At 38.9% G+C, this 16,754-nt stretch overlaps 1 protein-coding gene across 2 annotated transcripts in view; it reads right to left on the bottom strand.

Annotated features, from left to right (window-relative positions):
- The window catches only part of UNC5C (unc-5 netrin receptor C), a 399,182-nt gene that overhangs the window by 126,809 nt on the left and 255,619 nt on the right, over window positions 1–16,754 (bottom strand). For both annotated transcript variants that reach the window (XM_015566112.1, XM_006753893.2), the window contains exon 3: window positions 5,232–5,375. In XM_015566112.1, the coding sequence (XP_015421598.1) occupies window positions 5,232–5,375 (144 nt within the window). The remainder of the gene's footprint in view (window positions 1–5,231; window positions 5,376–16,754) is intronic.

Below are 16,754 nucleotides of genomic sequence, written 5' to 3'. Positions count from 1 at the left end.
GAGTCCCAGGTAGGGGCTGGAGCAGACTTCTGAGCTGAGAGGACAGCATTAGCTGACACATCAGTAGCCTGCATGAAGTGCATGGCTCACAGCCAGCCTTGTTCCTCTAGCACTGCTGGTCTGCTGCCCCCGGGCAGGGGCGCGGGGGGCGGGGCATGTGCAGTGAAAAATGCCTTTCGTCTCCATTTGCTTTTCCGCTGCCGCTCCCGTCTCCATCCCCATCCCTGTGTGCTCCACAATTAGCATTTGTGCTGCTTCGAAGTGAATAGGGACAGATGTTCGCGCAGGTGCTGCACTCTTCACTGGGTAAACAGAGTGCAGTTCGCATGCCTCTGTGTGTGCATGTGTGCGTGCGTGTGTGTGTGTGTGTGTGTGTGTGTGTGACGGGGGTGGGCGTGGGGAGGGGGCACAGAGGCAATCCCTTCAGGCTATCTGATGTCCTTAATTCCTTGGGTAATAAATGCATTAAATTCCTTGGGCAATACAAAGAACAAATGATTAGCAATCAATAGCATCATCACTTTGCCCTATCATATGTTTTCAATTTAATTTCAGTTTTATACGTCTTCATTTACTTAGTGCTATCTACATGCAAGGAACTATGTTTAGGTATTGGGGATGTTAACCCTTACCAAATAGACACCCAGATATTTCTGCATCAAAACAGCTTTTTTGAGACCAAACACTTGCAATTCAGGACATGCAGTCTAATGGCCAATTCAGAGAAACAAAGGAGAGGTATGCTCTTTTACAGATTGGGAGGGTCTATTGTAGATAAAGAGTCCATTGGAGGAAATGGATTAAGTATAGTGACTTTTCATTGGCTGAGTTATAGCATTCTCCCATTGGCTGAACTGTTATGGGCAAAGAGGAATTTTCTTCCTCCTGCTGAGATGGTAAAGTAGTATCACTTCTTATCCAACATTCAAGGCAGGTTGCCAGGGTTCTTGTCCCAGCATCAAGAAGGGTTCAGGAATCTGGAGAAGGCTGTGTATAGATTTTAAATAAGAGTCCAGAGACGAAGTATAATTTTGAAAGGCATTTGGGGGTCAGAGGAGCTTAGTTAAAGGAGCTAAGATCCAAGATCTAAATTCTCAGGTCTCCTCGTCCCAGGACCCCATGCTTTTTATTAACACAATTTGTCCTGAGGGGAGGGAGAGATATACACTTCAAAGGGTCAGCGTTTCCTACAGAGTCCATTGTCAGAATGGGGGAATTAGCTTAAGGCTGTTCAGGTGTTTGGCCAGTAGGAGGCAATAACATGAAGATTAAGATGCCTTTTAGCTGTCTGGCAGCCAAGCAATAATCCCTTTTCAGGTATGGGGAAATGCCTTCAGCCATTCCCAGATGCAGCCCTGCTGTCCTGCTGGAATTGGTCTCTGGCAGCAAGTCACTTCCTGTTGGGGTCAGTTGGGTGCCCATACCTGAGAGTTTTCCTGCCTCCTGAATGCATTTTAAATGAGATTTCTGTTTCTTAATTTTCACAGGGATAAAATGAAAAAAAATAAAGTGCCTGTCCTTGTGAAGCTTATATTACAGTGATTCACACAGTCAACATAAAAAGAAAAAAAATAATGATTAAGAGAAATTTCCTCAAGGAAAAAAAAAGCAGGCTTGGGGTTAGGAGAATGACAGAGCTAAGGTCTGTAGGTTTTAGGTAAAATGGTCAAGGTCTACACCTCTGTAGAGGTGATCGCAACCCCCTCCCCTCAGAGATCTGTCCTCTATTCCAAGCTCCATGCCTCAGGCAAGATTTGTAATCTCTGTTGGTTCTCAATTTACTCATCTGTAGCATGATGATAATAAGATCTATCACATAGAGTTGTCCCAAGGATGGAATGAGATAATCCATGTAAACGTTGGTCAAAGGTTACAAACTTTCAATTATATGATGAGTAAATTCTGGCAATGTAATATACAGCAGGTGACTATAGTTAATAATACCATATTGTATACTTGAAATGTTCTAAGACAGTAGATCTTAAGTATTCTCACCATAAAAGAAAAAGGTGCCTGAGGTGAAAAAAATAAAGTTAATTGGAACAGCGCCTCCATAATGATCATTATTCTAGAACTCATCTGCCCAGTACCAAGCACATGTGCCTCTTGAGCAACTGACCTTGGCTACGTTTAATTGAGAAGTACTGTTGGTGTAAGCACACCAGATCTCAAGGATTGGTATGGGAAAAATGTGTTTATTACTTGTTTATATCAGTTAAATAACTAAATAATATATTTTCAAAATTAATTTTGCCTCATTATTATTTTTTATTTTAATTTTAACTTTTTCAGTTAATCCTCACCTGAGCATATCTTTCCATTAATCTTTAGAGGGGAAGGGAGGGGGAGAGGCAGAGAGAGAAACATTGATGTGAGAGAGACACATCAACCTGCATGTGCCCTGACCAGGGCCAGGAATCAAGCCTGTAATCATGATATCCAACCAGGGACCCTGCAGTCTGCAGGCTGACGCTCTATCCACTGAGAAAACTGGCTAGGGCTAATTATTATTACTTTTTAAATCTTTATTGTTGAAAGTATTACGTATGTCTCCATGCCTTACTTTTCTCTGCTCATGCAGGAATCTCCTCTCATTCAGTCTCTTCCAGCCACTATGGCCAAAGTGGTTTTCTTGGCACTGGCCTGCCTTCTGCCTCGGGATATCCATCCATACTTTTCCAACTTGCTGTTCCCTCTGCCAGACTCCCTCCCGCTCCTCTTTTGGGTTCCTTCAATTGCCACCTTCTTCCTGAGGCCTTCCTTGAACACCACCCCGCAGCACTGCTTAGTACTATTTCTTGCTTTGTTCATAGAACTTACCACTTGTTTGTACCTGATTATTACTGATTAGATTTTTCCCCTCCTCACCAGAACACAAGCTCCATGAGGGCAGGGATCATCACTTTTTTTTTTTTTGGGGGGGGGGGGCGTGGGGCGGGATGGTTCATACCATATCAAATACCTACAATTGGTCCAAGAACAGACAACATGTTTGCTAAATATTTGTTAAATAATTGACTTTTTACAAATAATGAAGGAAGTAAGAGAAGGGTGATATCTTCAGTATGATCAATTGCTGGAAAGCTAGAAATCAAAGTATTTCTAATGTAGCATGCTTAATACGAAGAAATTCTTTGTGGTCAGAGTTGAAAACATAGGCTGGATATATAAACCATGGCATATGGTGTTATGGGCTGCGTTGTGTCTCCCAAAATTTGTGTGTTTAAGTCCTAATCCCCAGTACCTCAGAATATGACTTTATTTGGATAAAGGCCTTATAAGAGGTAATTTAGTTAAAATGAGGCCTTAGTGTGGCCCTAATTCAAAATGACTAATAGTTTTTTTACTGTTTTTATTTTTGATTTTTAGAGAGAGAGGAAGGATAGAAACATCGATGAGAGAGGAAATGTCATTGATTAGCTGCCTCCTGCACGCTCCCACTGGGGATGGAGCCAGAAACCCAGGCATGTGGCCTTGCCAGGGATCGAAGTGTGACCTCTTGGTTCTTGGGTTGATGCTTGACCATTGAGCAATACCAGCTGGGTGAAATGACTAATAATCATATTAAGAAGAGAAAGCTGGACCTGGACTTTTACAGAGGAAAGAGGACTATCTACAAGCCGAGGACAGAGGCTTCACAAGAAATCATTACTGTTGGCATCATGAGCTCAGACTTCTAGCTTCCAGAACAGCGAGAAAAGACTTGTCTGTTTTTTTAATCTACACACTATGTGGTGCAGCGGTTCTCAACCTGTGGGTCGCGACCCCTTTGGGGGTCCAACGACCCTTTCACAAGGGTCACCTAAGACCATCGGAAAACACATATATAATTACATATTGTTTTTGTGATTAATCACTATGCTTTAATTATGTTCAATTTGTAACAATGAAAATACATTTTGCATATCAGATGTTTACATTATGATTCATAACAGTAGCAAAATTACAGTTATGAAGTAGCAACAAAAATAATTTTATGGTTGGTGGTCACCACAACATGAGGAACTATATTAAAGGGCCGCGGCATTAGGAAGGTTGAGAACCACTGCTGTGGTGTTTGTTTTGGCAGCCCTAAAACACTAACATAATGCTATATGCCATTGTAAGGAATTTTGACTCTTCCCAGGGGCCCCTGTAAATTTTAAGCAGGGAGAGATGCGATGAGGCCTGAGTCTTAGGAAGATTGCATGTGTGGCAATATGGAAGAAGGTTGGAGGAGGGCAAAGGCTTGAGGCCCAAACACTAACTGGGAAATATTTACAATGGTTGTGGTCTACCTCATGGTGAAAGGAAGGAAGAGGAAAGTATGGAATTGGGGAAGGACCGGAGCCAGGACTGTTGGAAACTTAGTGACACCATAGAGATAAGTGATATTGACACCTGCCACAAAAAGGGATTTGGAAAAATGCAGACCCGCAAAGGGGTTCGGAGGATAAAACTTGCATGGATTGTAAGTTCTGGTTTCATACTTGAGAAAATTTCTCAGAACGGAACCTTAAAACAGATGATAGCAGCATTCATGCTGCTCAGGATGTGGATAGTAGTCATTGAAAAAAGGAGTCTGCAGAAAGAGCTGCAGGCTATATCTCCTTTTGGGGATGATAATACCATACTAGTACATCAACTTAGCATATTAAACATCAGCATATTAAAGAATCTGGGAAGTTCTGCAGTGAAGAAACTTCTATAACTCTGGCCAAAAAGAAGGGGGTATTTTCAACATTGATTTGATTAGACAATGCTTTTTGTGAGGCACTGCTGAAGCTCTCCCTGAACATGAGTACTCTAGAAATTAACACAGCGTGGAGAATAGTGGTAATTTTGATGCAGTAGAATGTTTCCAAAATAAACAGAGAAGCTTTGTCTGGGTAATCTTTGTTCCCAAGAGCAAATCTAGTCAGCATTGTCTTAAATTGGCAGCATAAGCTCATTAAAGGAATATAGTTGGTTTTCCCATAACCTAATTATTACCAGATTTTCAAAATATCAGAATCTTTTGGAAGTAGCACTATTCTTTTTTTCATGCTCCAAAAGGAAAACTACCCAGTGACTTGAAACAAACAAACAAACAATGATAATATTCTGCTGACTTAAGGGAAAAATATAGCTCAAATGCAGAAATCTGAGAGCCATTTTTGACCAGGTTTCTTTGCTGCTAGAGCGGTCGCACTCTAAATTTTCCCATATTCCACCGACTCCCGAAACCCAGAGGGTTGTGTGCAATGACTCACATGCGATGCGCACATAGGCCTTCCGGCTCTTGGTGGTGCCCGCTGAGCTCCAGGCCACACACTGGCACCAGTAATCATCAGGCCCAAAGAGTTCTTCCACTTGTTGGCGCGAAATCTCAATGCTCACTTCCCGGACAATGAGACCTAACCAGAGAAAGGAAGAATTAAGTCTGGAGAAGACTTGTACTAAAGAAATACAAAACATCATACCATGCTTTTTCCCACTCCGTGATCCTTCTTGATGCCGTAGGTCAACATCCCAGATACTGCCTCTCATCGCTTCTGATTTCCCTCTGGCTCCAGTAACTTGACTCACAACTTTTTCATTCTCTTACTTGCTTTTTCCAATCTTCTGGATTCATCAGAAGATGAAAGTGAAGATCTATTATTCCACAAAATTACACTTTTCCTCATATGGCCTAATAGTCATCCTCTACCAAGTTATCTCCTCCTGTATATTTAAATGTGAACTTGAATTTCACAGCTTCTAAGGATTCTATCTCAATTACATAGGCTGTGGGTAAGAGACCCACATGCTGTACAGAGAATTACAGATCTAAATCTTCTTAAGAAGATTTAGTTCACATGAAATGAGAACCACCTAAAACTATAATCATAAGTGCATAAGCTAGAAATATGTATATCTACATATCAGGTCTTATCATATCAACAAGTAATTTATAAATATGTGGTGATTATTTAACGATTAAATTATGTTAGCAGATGTGTTTCAGTTATTAGGCACACGTTTTCTGGAAAGATATAGTAGCCCCAGGTAACAAACCTCTACTTTTCTATCCAAAGAATGTATGACTTTAAGGTCTTCAGGCATAATATTTTAATAGCACAAATGTTTCTCTATAATTGTGATGTAACCAAAATCCTGTCAAAGATAAAGTGGTCTCTAGCTAAAATGCTCAAATACTTAGAATTTGTTTCACAGAATTACGTAATCCTAAATAACATAAATTTAACTGAGAATCTGGGATTATCATTTTAGGGGTGTTTATCTTGAGGATTCAAAGCCTATTTCAGAGATTCATTCTGCAGTTTGCATCTTTGCACTGAGCAACAACAGAGATCTACAAGATATATGTGCGTGACTGTCAGTTCTCCTAGAGACTGAACTTGCACTTTCCAGATGGAGTGTCTATTGAGAGAACTAGCAGGGCACCCTTGGGGAGTAGAAGAATTTGCTCTGTGTCAAGTATGAGCACAGGAAGAAAGTTTAAACATATTACTTTCTACCTTTGACTCATTCATTCATTCATTCATTAATTCATTGAACAAATATTTATTATGTATCCATTATATAAAAGACACTGCCCTAGACTATTGGGAAATGATGAGGAAGATGGTGATTTTCCTCATTGAACTGATATTATTGTGAGGAAGGAACATATTAACTACAGATTGTACAATTTATTATTTAATCATAATTGTGTTCAGTGCTGCAAAGGAGATATATAGGGACACAGAATGAATAACAAGGAGAATAAAAGACCCAAATGAATGATGTTTGTTAAATTATATGGGGAGAGGGACAAGGCATACGGAAAGAAGCAGGAAAGAGAATGGGAAGATTGAGGTTCCAGGAGAAGACAAGCCCCAGACACAGAAAATAATGGCATGGATGCAACTAGAGATGAGAAGGGGACCAGTTTTTACAGTCTTGTAGACTAGTGGTTCTCAATGTGGACCCCAGTACAGCTGTGCTAACATCACCTGGAATTTGTTGGAAATGTGAATTCTTGGGCCCCACTTCAGACTCAGAATCAATAACCTTGAGAATCAGGCCCAGCAATCTGCATTTTAATAAAATCTCTAAGAACTCTGATGCACGCTATAGTTTGAGAACCACTGTCATATAGCATGGTTAGGATTTTTAATTTCTTCCTGAGATCTATGGACATTATTAAATTGCTTTAAGCAAGTGGATGATATAATCAGATGATAATTTTTAAAAATACGTATGTGATGTATGTGATAAGTGTTACATATAGTTTAACTGGTTCTTTGGAGTTTAATTAGTTTCTCAAAGTTATGATTTCTTAAAATGTTTGATTATGCCTTTTTGGTACAGGTGACATGAAAAGGGTGTCATCTAGAGATTTTTTTAAAAAGTATCCCAGAATTTACCCTAAAAACCAAGGATAACAGTACTCAGGGAAACTAACAATTACCCAATAAAAGTAGTTGCTGACCCACTGGGGAATAAACAATATTTCCAACAAAAGCTGATGGGACTTTGAGTCACAGAAATGACTAAGCCCTTAGGTTCATTCAAGAGTCTCTGAACTGGGATGAAGCCCAGGAAAGTGGGATTTACAACCTTCAGTCAGGGAAAGACCGTGAGGGTCAAGTCTATATTATCTAGACTTACTGAGCATACTTAACATTATTTTGAAAGTTAGTAATTCTCTTATCCTATCTAATAAAAGACAAACATGGTAATTAACCATACCTCCACTATGCTTCCCATTGGCTAATCAGCAGGATATGCAAATTAACTGCCAACAAAGATGGCGGCCAGCAGCCATGAAGCTGAAGCAAGCAGGAGGCTTGCTTGCTCCAGTGATGGAGGAAGCCAAGGTTCCCCACCTGCCATGGCCCAGTTGATTCATGACTTACATTTTTCTGAGGGGCAGTTGCCTGCAACCTACCCTTTGGAACTAGTTTTGTATTACAGGTCTTTGAAAGTAACACTAACTGACTCAATCTACATTAAATAGGGAAAAGAACTTGGGAATTTATTGGAAGGACATTAGGTAGTTCACAGGTGTCAAATAGAGAGAAGGATACCTCTGAGGTTCTAGTGATAGAAACTGGTGGACACTCATTGAAAGGCTTGCCTCTAGAATGAATCAAATCCAATAGAAGGTGAATGGGTGCTGGACAAGTGTGCACTACAATATCTATATAAGAAAAGCCTAAGTGACCGTTACAGCGGAACCACCAGTCACTATGATGCGCACTAACTACCGGGGGCAGATGCTCAACACAGGAGCTGCCCCCTGGTGGTCAGTGTGCTCTCACAAGGTGGGAGCTCTGCTCAGCCACAAGCCAGGCTGATGGCTGCCAGTACAGCGGTGGTGGTGGGAGCCTTTCCTGCCTCCTCAGCAGCGCTAAGGATGTCTGACTGCAGCTTAGGTCTGCTCCCCGCTGACAAATGGACATCCCCAAGGGCTGCTGGGCTGCCAGAGGGATGTCTGATTGCCATCTTAGGCCCAATCCCCCAGGGAGCAGGTCGAAGCCAGCAAGTGGTCACCCCTGAGGGGTCACAGACTGCGAGAGGGCACAGGCCGGGCTGAGGGACCCCCTACTCCTGAGTGCACAAATTTTTGTGCACAGGCCTTCTAGTATTTATATAATGATCAGCTTAAAATTCTTTTTCAAGTAACTGGAATATTCCAATCCCTCACTCCTCTATGAAGAGATTAGTATATATTTTAGCCAATACCCAACTAATAAAATATCCTCCACAGCAAAAATTCCAATTTAGTAGCTAATACTACTTTCCTTCCACTTTCCTGACCCCTGCCTAAGCCCCTCATTTCCTATCATATTGTAATTATTGTCATTTCCCGACATCTATAAATCCATGCAAAGATGGATCACCGCTTTTCCATCCCTTCCCCCACCTTTTTAAAAATTCCTCTTTCTGGTGTTGAATGCTTTTGCCTGTTTTACTTGTTTATACCTTCTCTCTTGGTGCAGAAATTCACTTACTGGAAACAGAGCTCTTCCTGTAAAGTTGCTGCAGTAATTTACAGTCACCAAAGGGCTGATAAACTTGCTGTCTGTATTTCCTTAGCCCTATATGGCTCTTTCCAAAATGCAGAGCAGCCACAAATGGGCTCAGGATATAAAACCACATACAAATATTTTCTGCCCCAAGATGATAACTTTAGGTTTCATTCCCCTCACCCCTTTTACTTAAAGCAATTACAGGAAACCTAATTAAATGCTAGGGGAACGTCACTAGGGCCACTGTAACCTTTTAGTTCAAGTACATTCTACTGACCACGGATCTGAAGCCTTTTAGAAGCCACAGACCCACCCTCCTGTACAGGAATTATTCATAGTCTGAATGTTCTAAATTGTGTGGCCCAGGCTCCCTGTAGGTTGCTGGAGTCAAGCACACACCGATTTTTGTCCTCAGCCTCACAGACACCCCATTCAGAAGGGGATGGATTGCAGTTGCATACAGTTGTCCTACCACATGCTCAAAGATTACTTCCAAATTTCGGTCAACAACACAAGAACAAGAAAGAACTGAACACAAAGTAATTAAACACAGCTTAGAATCCCTGAGAACCTGCTGCATTATTCAAACTCTGAGCTACTTGGTCATATACCACCTTTTCATTACCACGGGTACATTCACTCCCTATCCCATTTCGCTCATCAAACCAGAAGCTAGTGGTGTGGGTAAAAGCAGGTAATATCCTTTCTCATGGAAAGTAAAATTGCAAATCTGCTTGAAGTCTTGAGACAGAAAAAACAAGCTGCCTTGAAATTTGAAATGCCATCAGCATTACTTCCAAGGCGGGCTGCTTTGAAGAGCATTTGGGAACTTGAAATTGGTTTTAGGTTATTTAAAGGTGGGGAGGAAATGCTTCAATCTCCAGGACTTACTCAAACACAAATGTGCATTTCCCATCACATCTGATAACATCAAAGACTTCCCATCACTGTTCTTCCTTTAATAGTGGCGTCTCAAGGAGGCATGTTGTTTGAAGTTTGCAGTGATTTGCTTTTATAATAGGATTCATTGTGGTTTGGGAACCAGAGTGCAGGAAAGTAATTAGCATCATATACTAAGAAGTCTCATAATGAGTACAAATACGCACTTGTTAATAGGGAGTTTCAAATGATTTTAAAAATTCAGATGCAAGTGGAACTCTCTGGTTGGCTTGTGGTGAGGTTATCCATGATTATGGCAATAAAATCTGCTAATTGACATCTATAACTTATCTCTAGCATAATTTTAATTTCATAAGAGTGGTCAGGCACCACAAATAGTGCTGTTTTTTTTTAAAGAGAATACTATATAGAGATCACAAATACATGATGAATCCTGTGGTATAATTATTTAAAACAAGATCCATATTCCCCCAGAAACATAACCTATAATGCTTCCAACAGGTGTGAAAAGTCCATGAATGTCAAAGTTACATTTAATTCCAGTAATGTAAAGATGGATCAAATATCACCTACAGCCTTCAGAGGCCATTTATCTTATTTATTAGGTGATATTTATTTCTTTGTTTATTTATTTATTTATAAATATTTTTATTGATTTCTGAGAGGGAAGGAGAGAAAGAGAGAGATAGAAACATCAATGATGAGCAAGAATCATTGATCGGCTGCCTCCTGTATGCCCCACACTGGGGATTGAGCCCGCAACCCCAGGTATGTGCCCTGACTGGGCATCAAACTGTGACCTCTTGGTTCATAGGTAGATGCTCAACCACTGAACCACGTTGGCTGGGCTTTGAAGTGGTATTAAAAAATCAAGCATCATCCTAAAAGGTTTTTTTAAATGTGGCTATTAAATTTGTACCTTCTGATGCCCCATGTATGTTTCACTAAAAAGCAGCCTAGCCCCATGTTAGACGTAGATGCCTGAGTTGTATTTCTCATCGCTCCTAGTTTAGTTGCTTTGTCTTTCATCTGGCAAATGGAAGTTTTGAGATATCATGCTCTGCAGACTCCCTCCCACCCTCTTCATATTGTGCGAAGAGCTACAGGGGTCACTGGGCAAAATCTCATTATGATACATTCACAGTTAGGGGTTGGTGGACAATGTACAAAACTGCAGGTAGGGATGTTCTGGAATATATTACATTTTATTGAATTAGTGTGGTCTCTTTTTCATGTTTTCTTCCAGAGCCTAATCCTATTAGTTTTCACTAATTTGATCTAAAATATGAAACATATCAGTCCTAGATGTCTTAATATAAATTAAACCACACAAAACACCATCATTATTTAAAAGGATGTCATGCCATAACAACTGACAATTATTTTCACAATTTGTAACTCACTAAAGTAATCAAAATATGATGGCTTGAAAGGGAGGACTTTATAATCAAGACACTGTTTGATGTTACATGAAGTCGTCTGCCAACCTTTAAACTACATCTGGAAAAGGAGACACTGTGGACACATAATTTGCAAACTTTCCTCTGAAATGTTTTCTTCAAATTTTTAATATAATATTTAATATGTAAATAGACCATCTAATTAACTAAAATTACTTTGTGTAACTGGGAATTAGAGCTTATTGGTGCATTAGATTTATCATGAGTATAATTCTGTTTCAGCTACATTTACTATCGTTGTGATCCAGATCAATTTACTGAAAAGGTAAAGGATGACATGGCTGGGACTGAATGGTTCAAGGGATTTGTTTGGGAGTATTTCATACCTAGGTCATTGACTTGATTCCTTTTTATGTGGTAGTTTCTAGTCACTTGGTTCTGTCTGACATCCTGTGTCCAATGAGGATCTGTGTTTTTATTGTTACATTTTTGTTTTGTCTAGAACTGAGAAGAAAATTGTCTGGTATTCACTGGCACCCTGCCCCGGGGGTGAAAGGACCCCCTCCCTCTCTTGGGCCGGTGAGAAGCTGACCTGTCCACACTGACGTCTGGAAACCACCCCACCCCGGTGGAACCAGTTTCGGCCAGCAACAACTGCCTCAGAAAAATATAAAACCTTGCCCCTGCCCAGGTTTGGCGCGGCTTCTCCTGCTCCCCTCTCTGAGCCGGGGAACCCGCCCATGTGCTCCCAAGAAAGCCTGTTTGACCTGGTCTCTGTCTGGACTCACGGTTTTTTCTTGCGGCGGCGTAAAACCTAAGAAAAATATTCATCGATTGTTCATCCGGAAGGAGGAGACTTCTAGAAAGCTATATAGCAACCATATATAAATTCAGTTTTTCCTCTTGAAACTTGAAATTTTAATTGCAAAATGATGTTAAAATAGTGACAAATGTTAAAATATAGTGACAATTAACACCATTTTCCCTTTCCTTTCCAGCCACCATCACGCTTAGAGATGCAAATATGAAGGGTATTTGGAGTGTGGGTATGCAAAATATTCTTCCTTACATATAGAGTTGCAATGAGTTGACTGAAATTAATCCTACCTGCTTTGGCCCATCATTTAATTCCTGTTCTTACCTTTGGTGATAAAACCCTGTTTAATCCCTGTTTCAAGAAGCCTTTCTGAGATCAAAATGGGAACTAAAATGCTTTTTGTAATTTACCTCTGCCTTGTGTGCCAATGTTCTTTAAAATATAAAGAAGCAACTTAGTGAAAATAGGACAGAAATTTGTTTAATTTGGAAGGACAGAGCATATTCCATTAAGATAGCAAATACATTACTCTTCTTAAATATTTTCTATTAAACACCTAACTTACTATATGTATATGTGTGTGTGTGATTTCATATATATATGAATGTATAATTCAAACATTTTTTTCAAAAGCATAGTGTTTAATAATTATCCAAATCTAACAACATGCATTTCTATGTGTCCTAATTTCATGTGATTTATTAGTAATATTAATGGAAGCAATTTTAACAAAAACTTAAAAAAGATTTCTGTCAGAAAGGGTGGGGAATAATAACATGTTCTTGGATATCTAGTTGACTGTATACTTGTGAATTACTCTTGTTCATTTATTCATTCAATAGGTATTTATTGAGATTCTATGTGCCATGCACTCCTCTACGCACTGTGAATACAGTGGTGAAGAAGACAGAGGAAGTTTCTGTCATTCCAACATTCCATTGTGGAGGTAGTTCTTGAGCATCTATTGTGTGCACAGTAATTTCTAAGATAGCTATAGAGATGAATTGCTTATGGATTCTGCAAAGTGTACTCTCTAATACTAGAGATAAAAGTAGAAGTTTACTGAGTAAAGGAACTCTGTCATATGCATTGTATATCTATCAGTATAATAATGATGAATAATTTGTATTTTTGTAGCCAAAATATGCAGTGGTGTTAAATTCCAGATATTAAGTAAATTTAATTCTAATTCTAATTCAGAAGAATAAAGGTAAGTGGTATTTATTGAGCACCTAGCATGTGTCTCAATTAACCTGTATAAATACCTTGAGGATTAGTATTGCTATATCTATAATATGGGCAAGTAGCAGACTTCAGAATTGAAACAATGTTTTGCACAGCCAATAATTAATGAAATCAGGATTTAGCACTTGTCTAAATCCAATATTTTTAGTCTTTTCACTGCACCAAATATCCCTCGGACTGTGTCTCCAAAAAGTGTTCTCTGGTAAAATGAGTTTGGGGATTTCTGTTTAGTACACCCGCCTCTTAGAAGCTTAGCATGCTCCTCAGTATATTGAGGCATTGGTCAGAACCTCTGCCATAAAGATGTCTGTTTAATTTGTATTGCCACCATTTTCCTCAAATGTATTAAATCACAGAATCCTATAGTAAATATAAACACAGAACCCCATCTTGTCATGGCTTTGAATGTGATTTTGTTTTCATTCTCCATACATTGATTTATTGAATAAAAGTAATTGATTGTTTGGAAAATTCTAATAAGAAAGCTGTAGTGGAATGGGGTGAGAGGGCGTGATCAGGGGAAACATGGAAATGGAATATTTGAGTGTGATGCTATAGTGTGGTTTGGGTTTAAAGATTTAGAGAGGAATCAGAGATACTTCAGGAGGATAGAATAGTAGGAAGCCAAAGGGCAAAGATGAGAAAGCATGGAATACTAGAGGGGAGAGTGGCTTATATAAAACAATAGAACTAGGTGGAACAGAGATTCACTGAGGGCCGTGAATGGCAGTTAGAGAAATTTGTTGTATGGTGCAGGGAGCCTCTGAAAGTTGTAAGTTGGTGAAATGACATTTTAAAAAATGACATATGCTTCAGGAAGATTAATCTGTCTCTACCAGTAAACAAGACTAATCTGATTTATTTAAATAATTTTAATTATTATTACAAACTTTGTTTTCATATCTCTGATCATACATTGTCATTAATCAGAAGTGTTAACAGCAATATTCTGGACCCTCTGAAAACACTATTTGACAATGAAAGCCAGGCACATACATAGAGAAAATGATTACTCATACTGTTGGGCTTTCCTTTTGTACTTACTCCAAACGATTTAGAAAAAAGTATTAAGAGCAATCACCTCCGGAGCCATTGCCACTCAGAACAGTTCACATTCATCATATGTATTTGGGACAGCTATTTGTTTATACTAAAAGTAATATACTATTATTTCATATTCTTAATGAAAGTTCTAAACCCGACTTTAAAATTTAACTCATCCACAAACATTATTACAGCTGGGGGCTAGGCAAATATTAATCCACTATACAATAACCTACTGATTTATTTAGACAAGAAAATAAATTCCTGACTTGCATTTACTATCTGACTTTTGGAAAATCATTTTGGAAAGTCACAGTTATTCTGAGAATAAAACTACATTCTATTCACAAAGTTACCATTGGAGGTACTAATGGGAGGACAACCTTGATTAGAAATTATATTAGGCACATGTCCAGCTGAGAAAGAAATAACTGGTTTTAAAAATTTTCAACAGAGTCGGGAGAGTTAGGTCTGGGTAGGGACATTAAGTGCCCATGGAAATGCAGATATGGCTACCACATTTCGAAATGGGGTTCAAGCAGCAGGAACCAGATCTAGTGAATCACCCTGAAGTGTCTTATACTTCAGCCAGCTCACTCGGGGTTTCACTGATATCTTAAGTCCCCCACTACTGAAGTACAGGTGGCAGGAGAAGTGCTACCTTGACATGATGAGTGGAAGGGTCTACTTATTTTGGCAACTAAAATGCTGGCACAGCTCATCTATTAGGAATTCCTTATATCCTCATTCCAGCATATAGGTGAGACAAGGACATTCAGCAACTGAACGGGAATTACTAAGTGAGCTCTGAATAATTTGGGGCAGGATAAGCAAACTTTCATATTTAAATGAAGATCTAAAATTGATGAGCACAGTGATGTCTTCTAGGGTTTTCTCTTTCCAACTAGGATGTGAGTGCCATCAGGATAGAGGACTGTGTTTCTTGCATGCTGTCGCCGTGGCCTGGAATAATAATACCCGGCCCATATTATTGGCATACAATAAATATTTGTTGACTTAATAAAAGAATATTTCCCCAGGACTCTAGTACACATTTATTGAAAATATATGTGGTTGTCTCTAATTATGTCTTAGAAGAAAGAAACTTGGAGTCATGATGGCAGCTGGAGCTCTTACCCTGCCAGAAAAACATCATGACACACAATTTTTGACTTAAACTTTGAACATGCTTGGCATTTACACTAAGAATGGGGGAGGGAGAGTAGTTATCATAATGCTTTTTTAGGGCCTCCAAAATTGTTCAATGTAGCTGAGTAAACATAGATTAAGTACCAATGAAAAGATTCTTTATCCTTATTTTTTAAAGAGCTCCAATATATAAGAATGACTAGTTCACAATAAGAAGAAAAAATTTAACTTGTGAAGTTCCAAGCAGTGATGAAAAATATTAGCATTTAATATTTTCAAGCCCAGACTATGGATTTTAATCTTCTACAGAAACACAAATTTTCAATTTTAGCTTTACGTAGGGTCTGAGAAATAACTACAAGGGTGGGCAAAAGTAGGTTTACAGTTACAATACATGTAAATAATGCAATAATTAATAAATAGTAATACAAGAATAAACTTCCATGTACTCACAACTGTAAACTTACTTTTGCCCCAATCTGTATGTGTTCTGATATTTCCAAAATATTTCTATATATTCTGATATCATTCTTTTAACTTTCCAAAGAGAGAGATAATTTAAGAAAAACAATGCAACCAAGTATAAAGCACTTAAATCCTCACCTCCCCTTTTTTTAAATACAGAGAATGTCCTCTTGCTCTTCTACTGATTCTAAGTTAGATAGACTTCATTTTTTATAAACACAAAGCTTTAAGTAGAATGCCAGAAGATAATACTGCTACAGATATGCCAGTAAAACCTGATTTTTAATTACTCCTTGGCCAGTAACTTAATTGAGAGTATGATCTTTGAAGAGGTTGTGGTTCAAATTCTGATTCTTCCAGTGACTGACTACATGTATGAAATCGAGAAAATTCCTTTGCCCCACTTTCCTTAATAGGAAATAACAATCAAAATTCCTAACTCAATGGGTTGTTTTAAGGATTAAATGAAGTGATACATGTAAAAATCTTAGCGGAATAAGCCCTTAAATAAGCTAATATAATTTCAGGAGCTGGAATGGTTTATGCTATGCTGTGTATTAAATAACACCCCTCATTTCAGGGTGTTATTTACAAAGTAAAAGCTTATTTTACTATCACAAAAGTCCCCAAGGAAGCTGTCCCACATGAGTTTTTCTTAGCGATTCAGGCTGTATCTATGCTGAATCTACATCCTCTTAATCATGGCTACCAGGGTCTCTGAGTGAGGAGAAGAGAGAAGAGAAAGCTCATTCCTGC

This window comes from Myotis davidii, unplaced genomic scaffold (genome assembly GCF_000327345.1).
Source record: "Myotis davidii unplaced genomic scaffold, ASM32734v1 scaffold252, whole genome shotgun sequence".
NCBI classification, from domain to species: Eukaryota; Metazoa; Chordata; class Mammalia; order Chiroptera; family Vespertilionidae; genus Myotis; species Myotis davidii.
The sequence above is the reverse complement of the archived record's forward strand: the minus strand, read 5'-3'. Positions and strand labels throughout refer to the sequence as shown.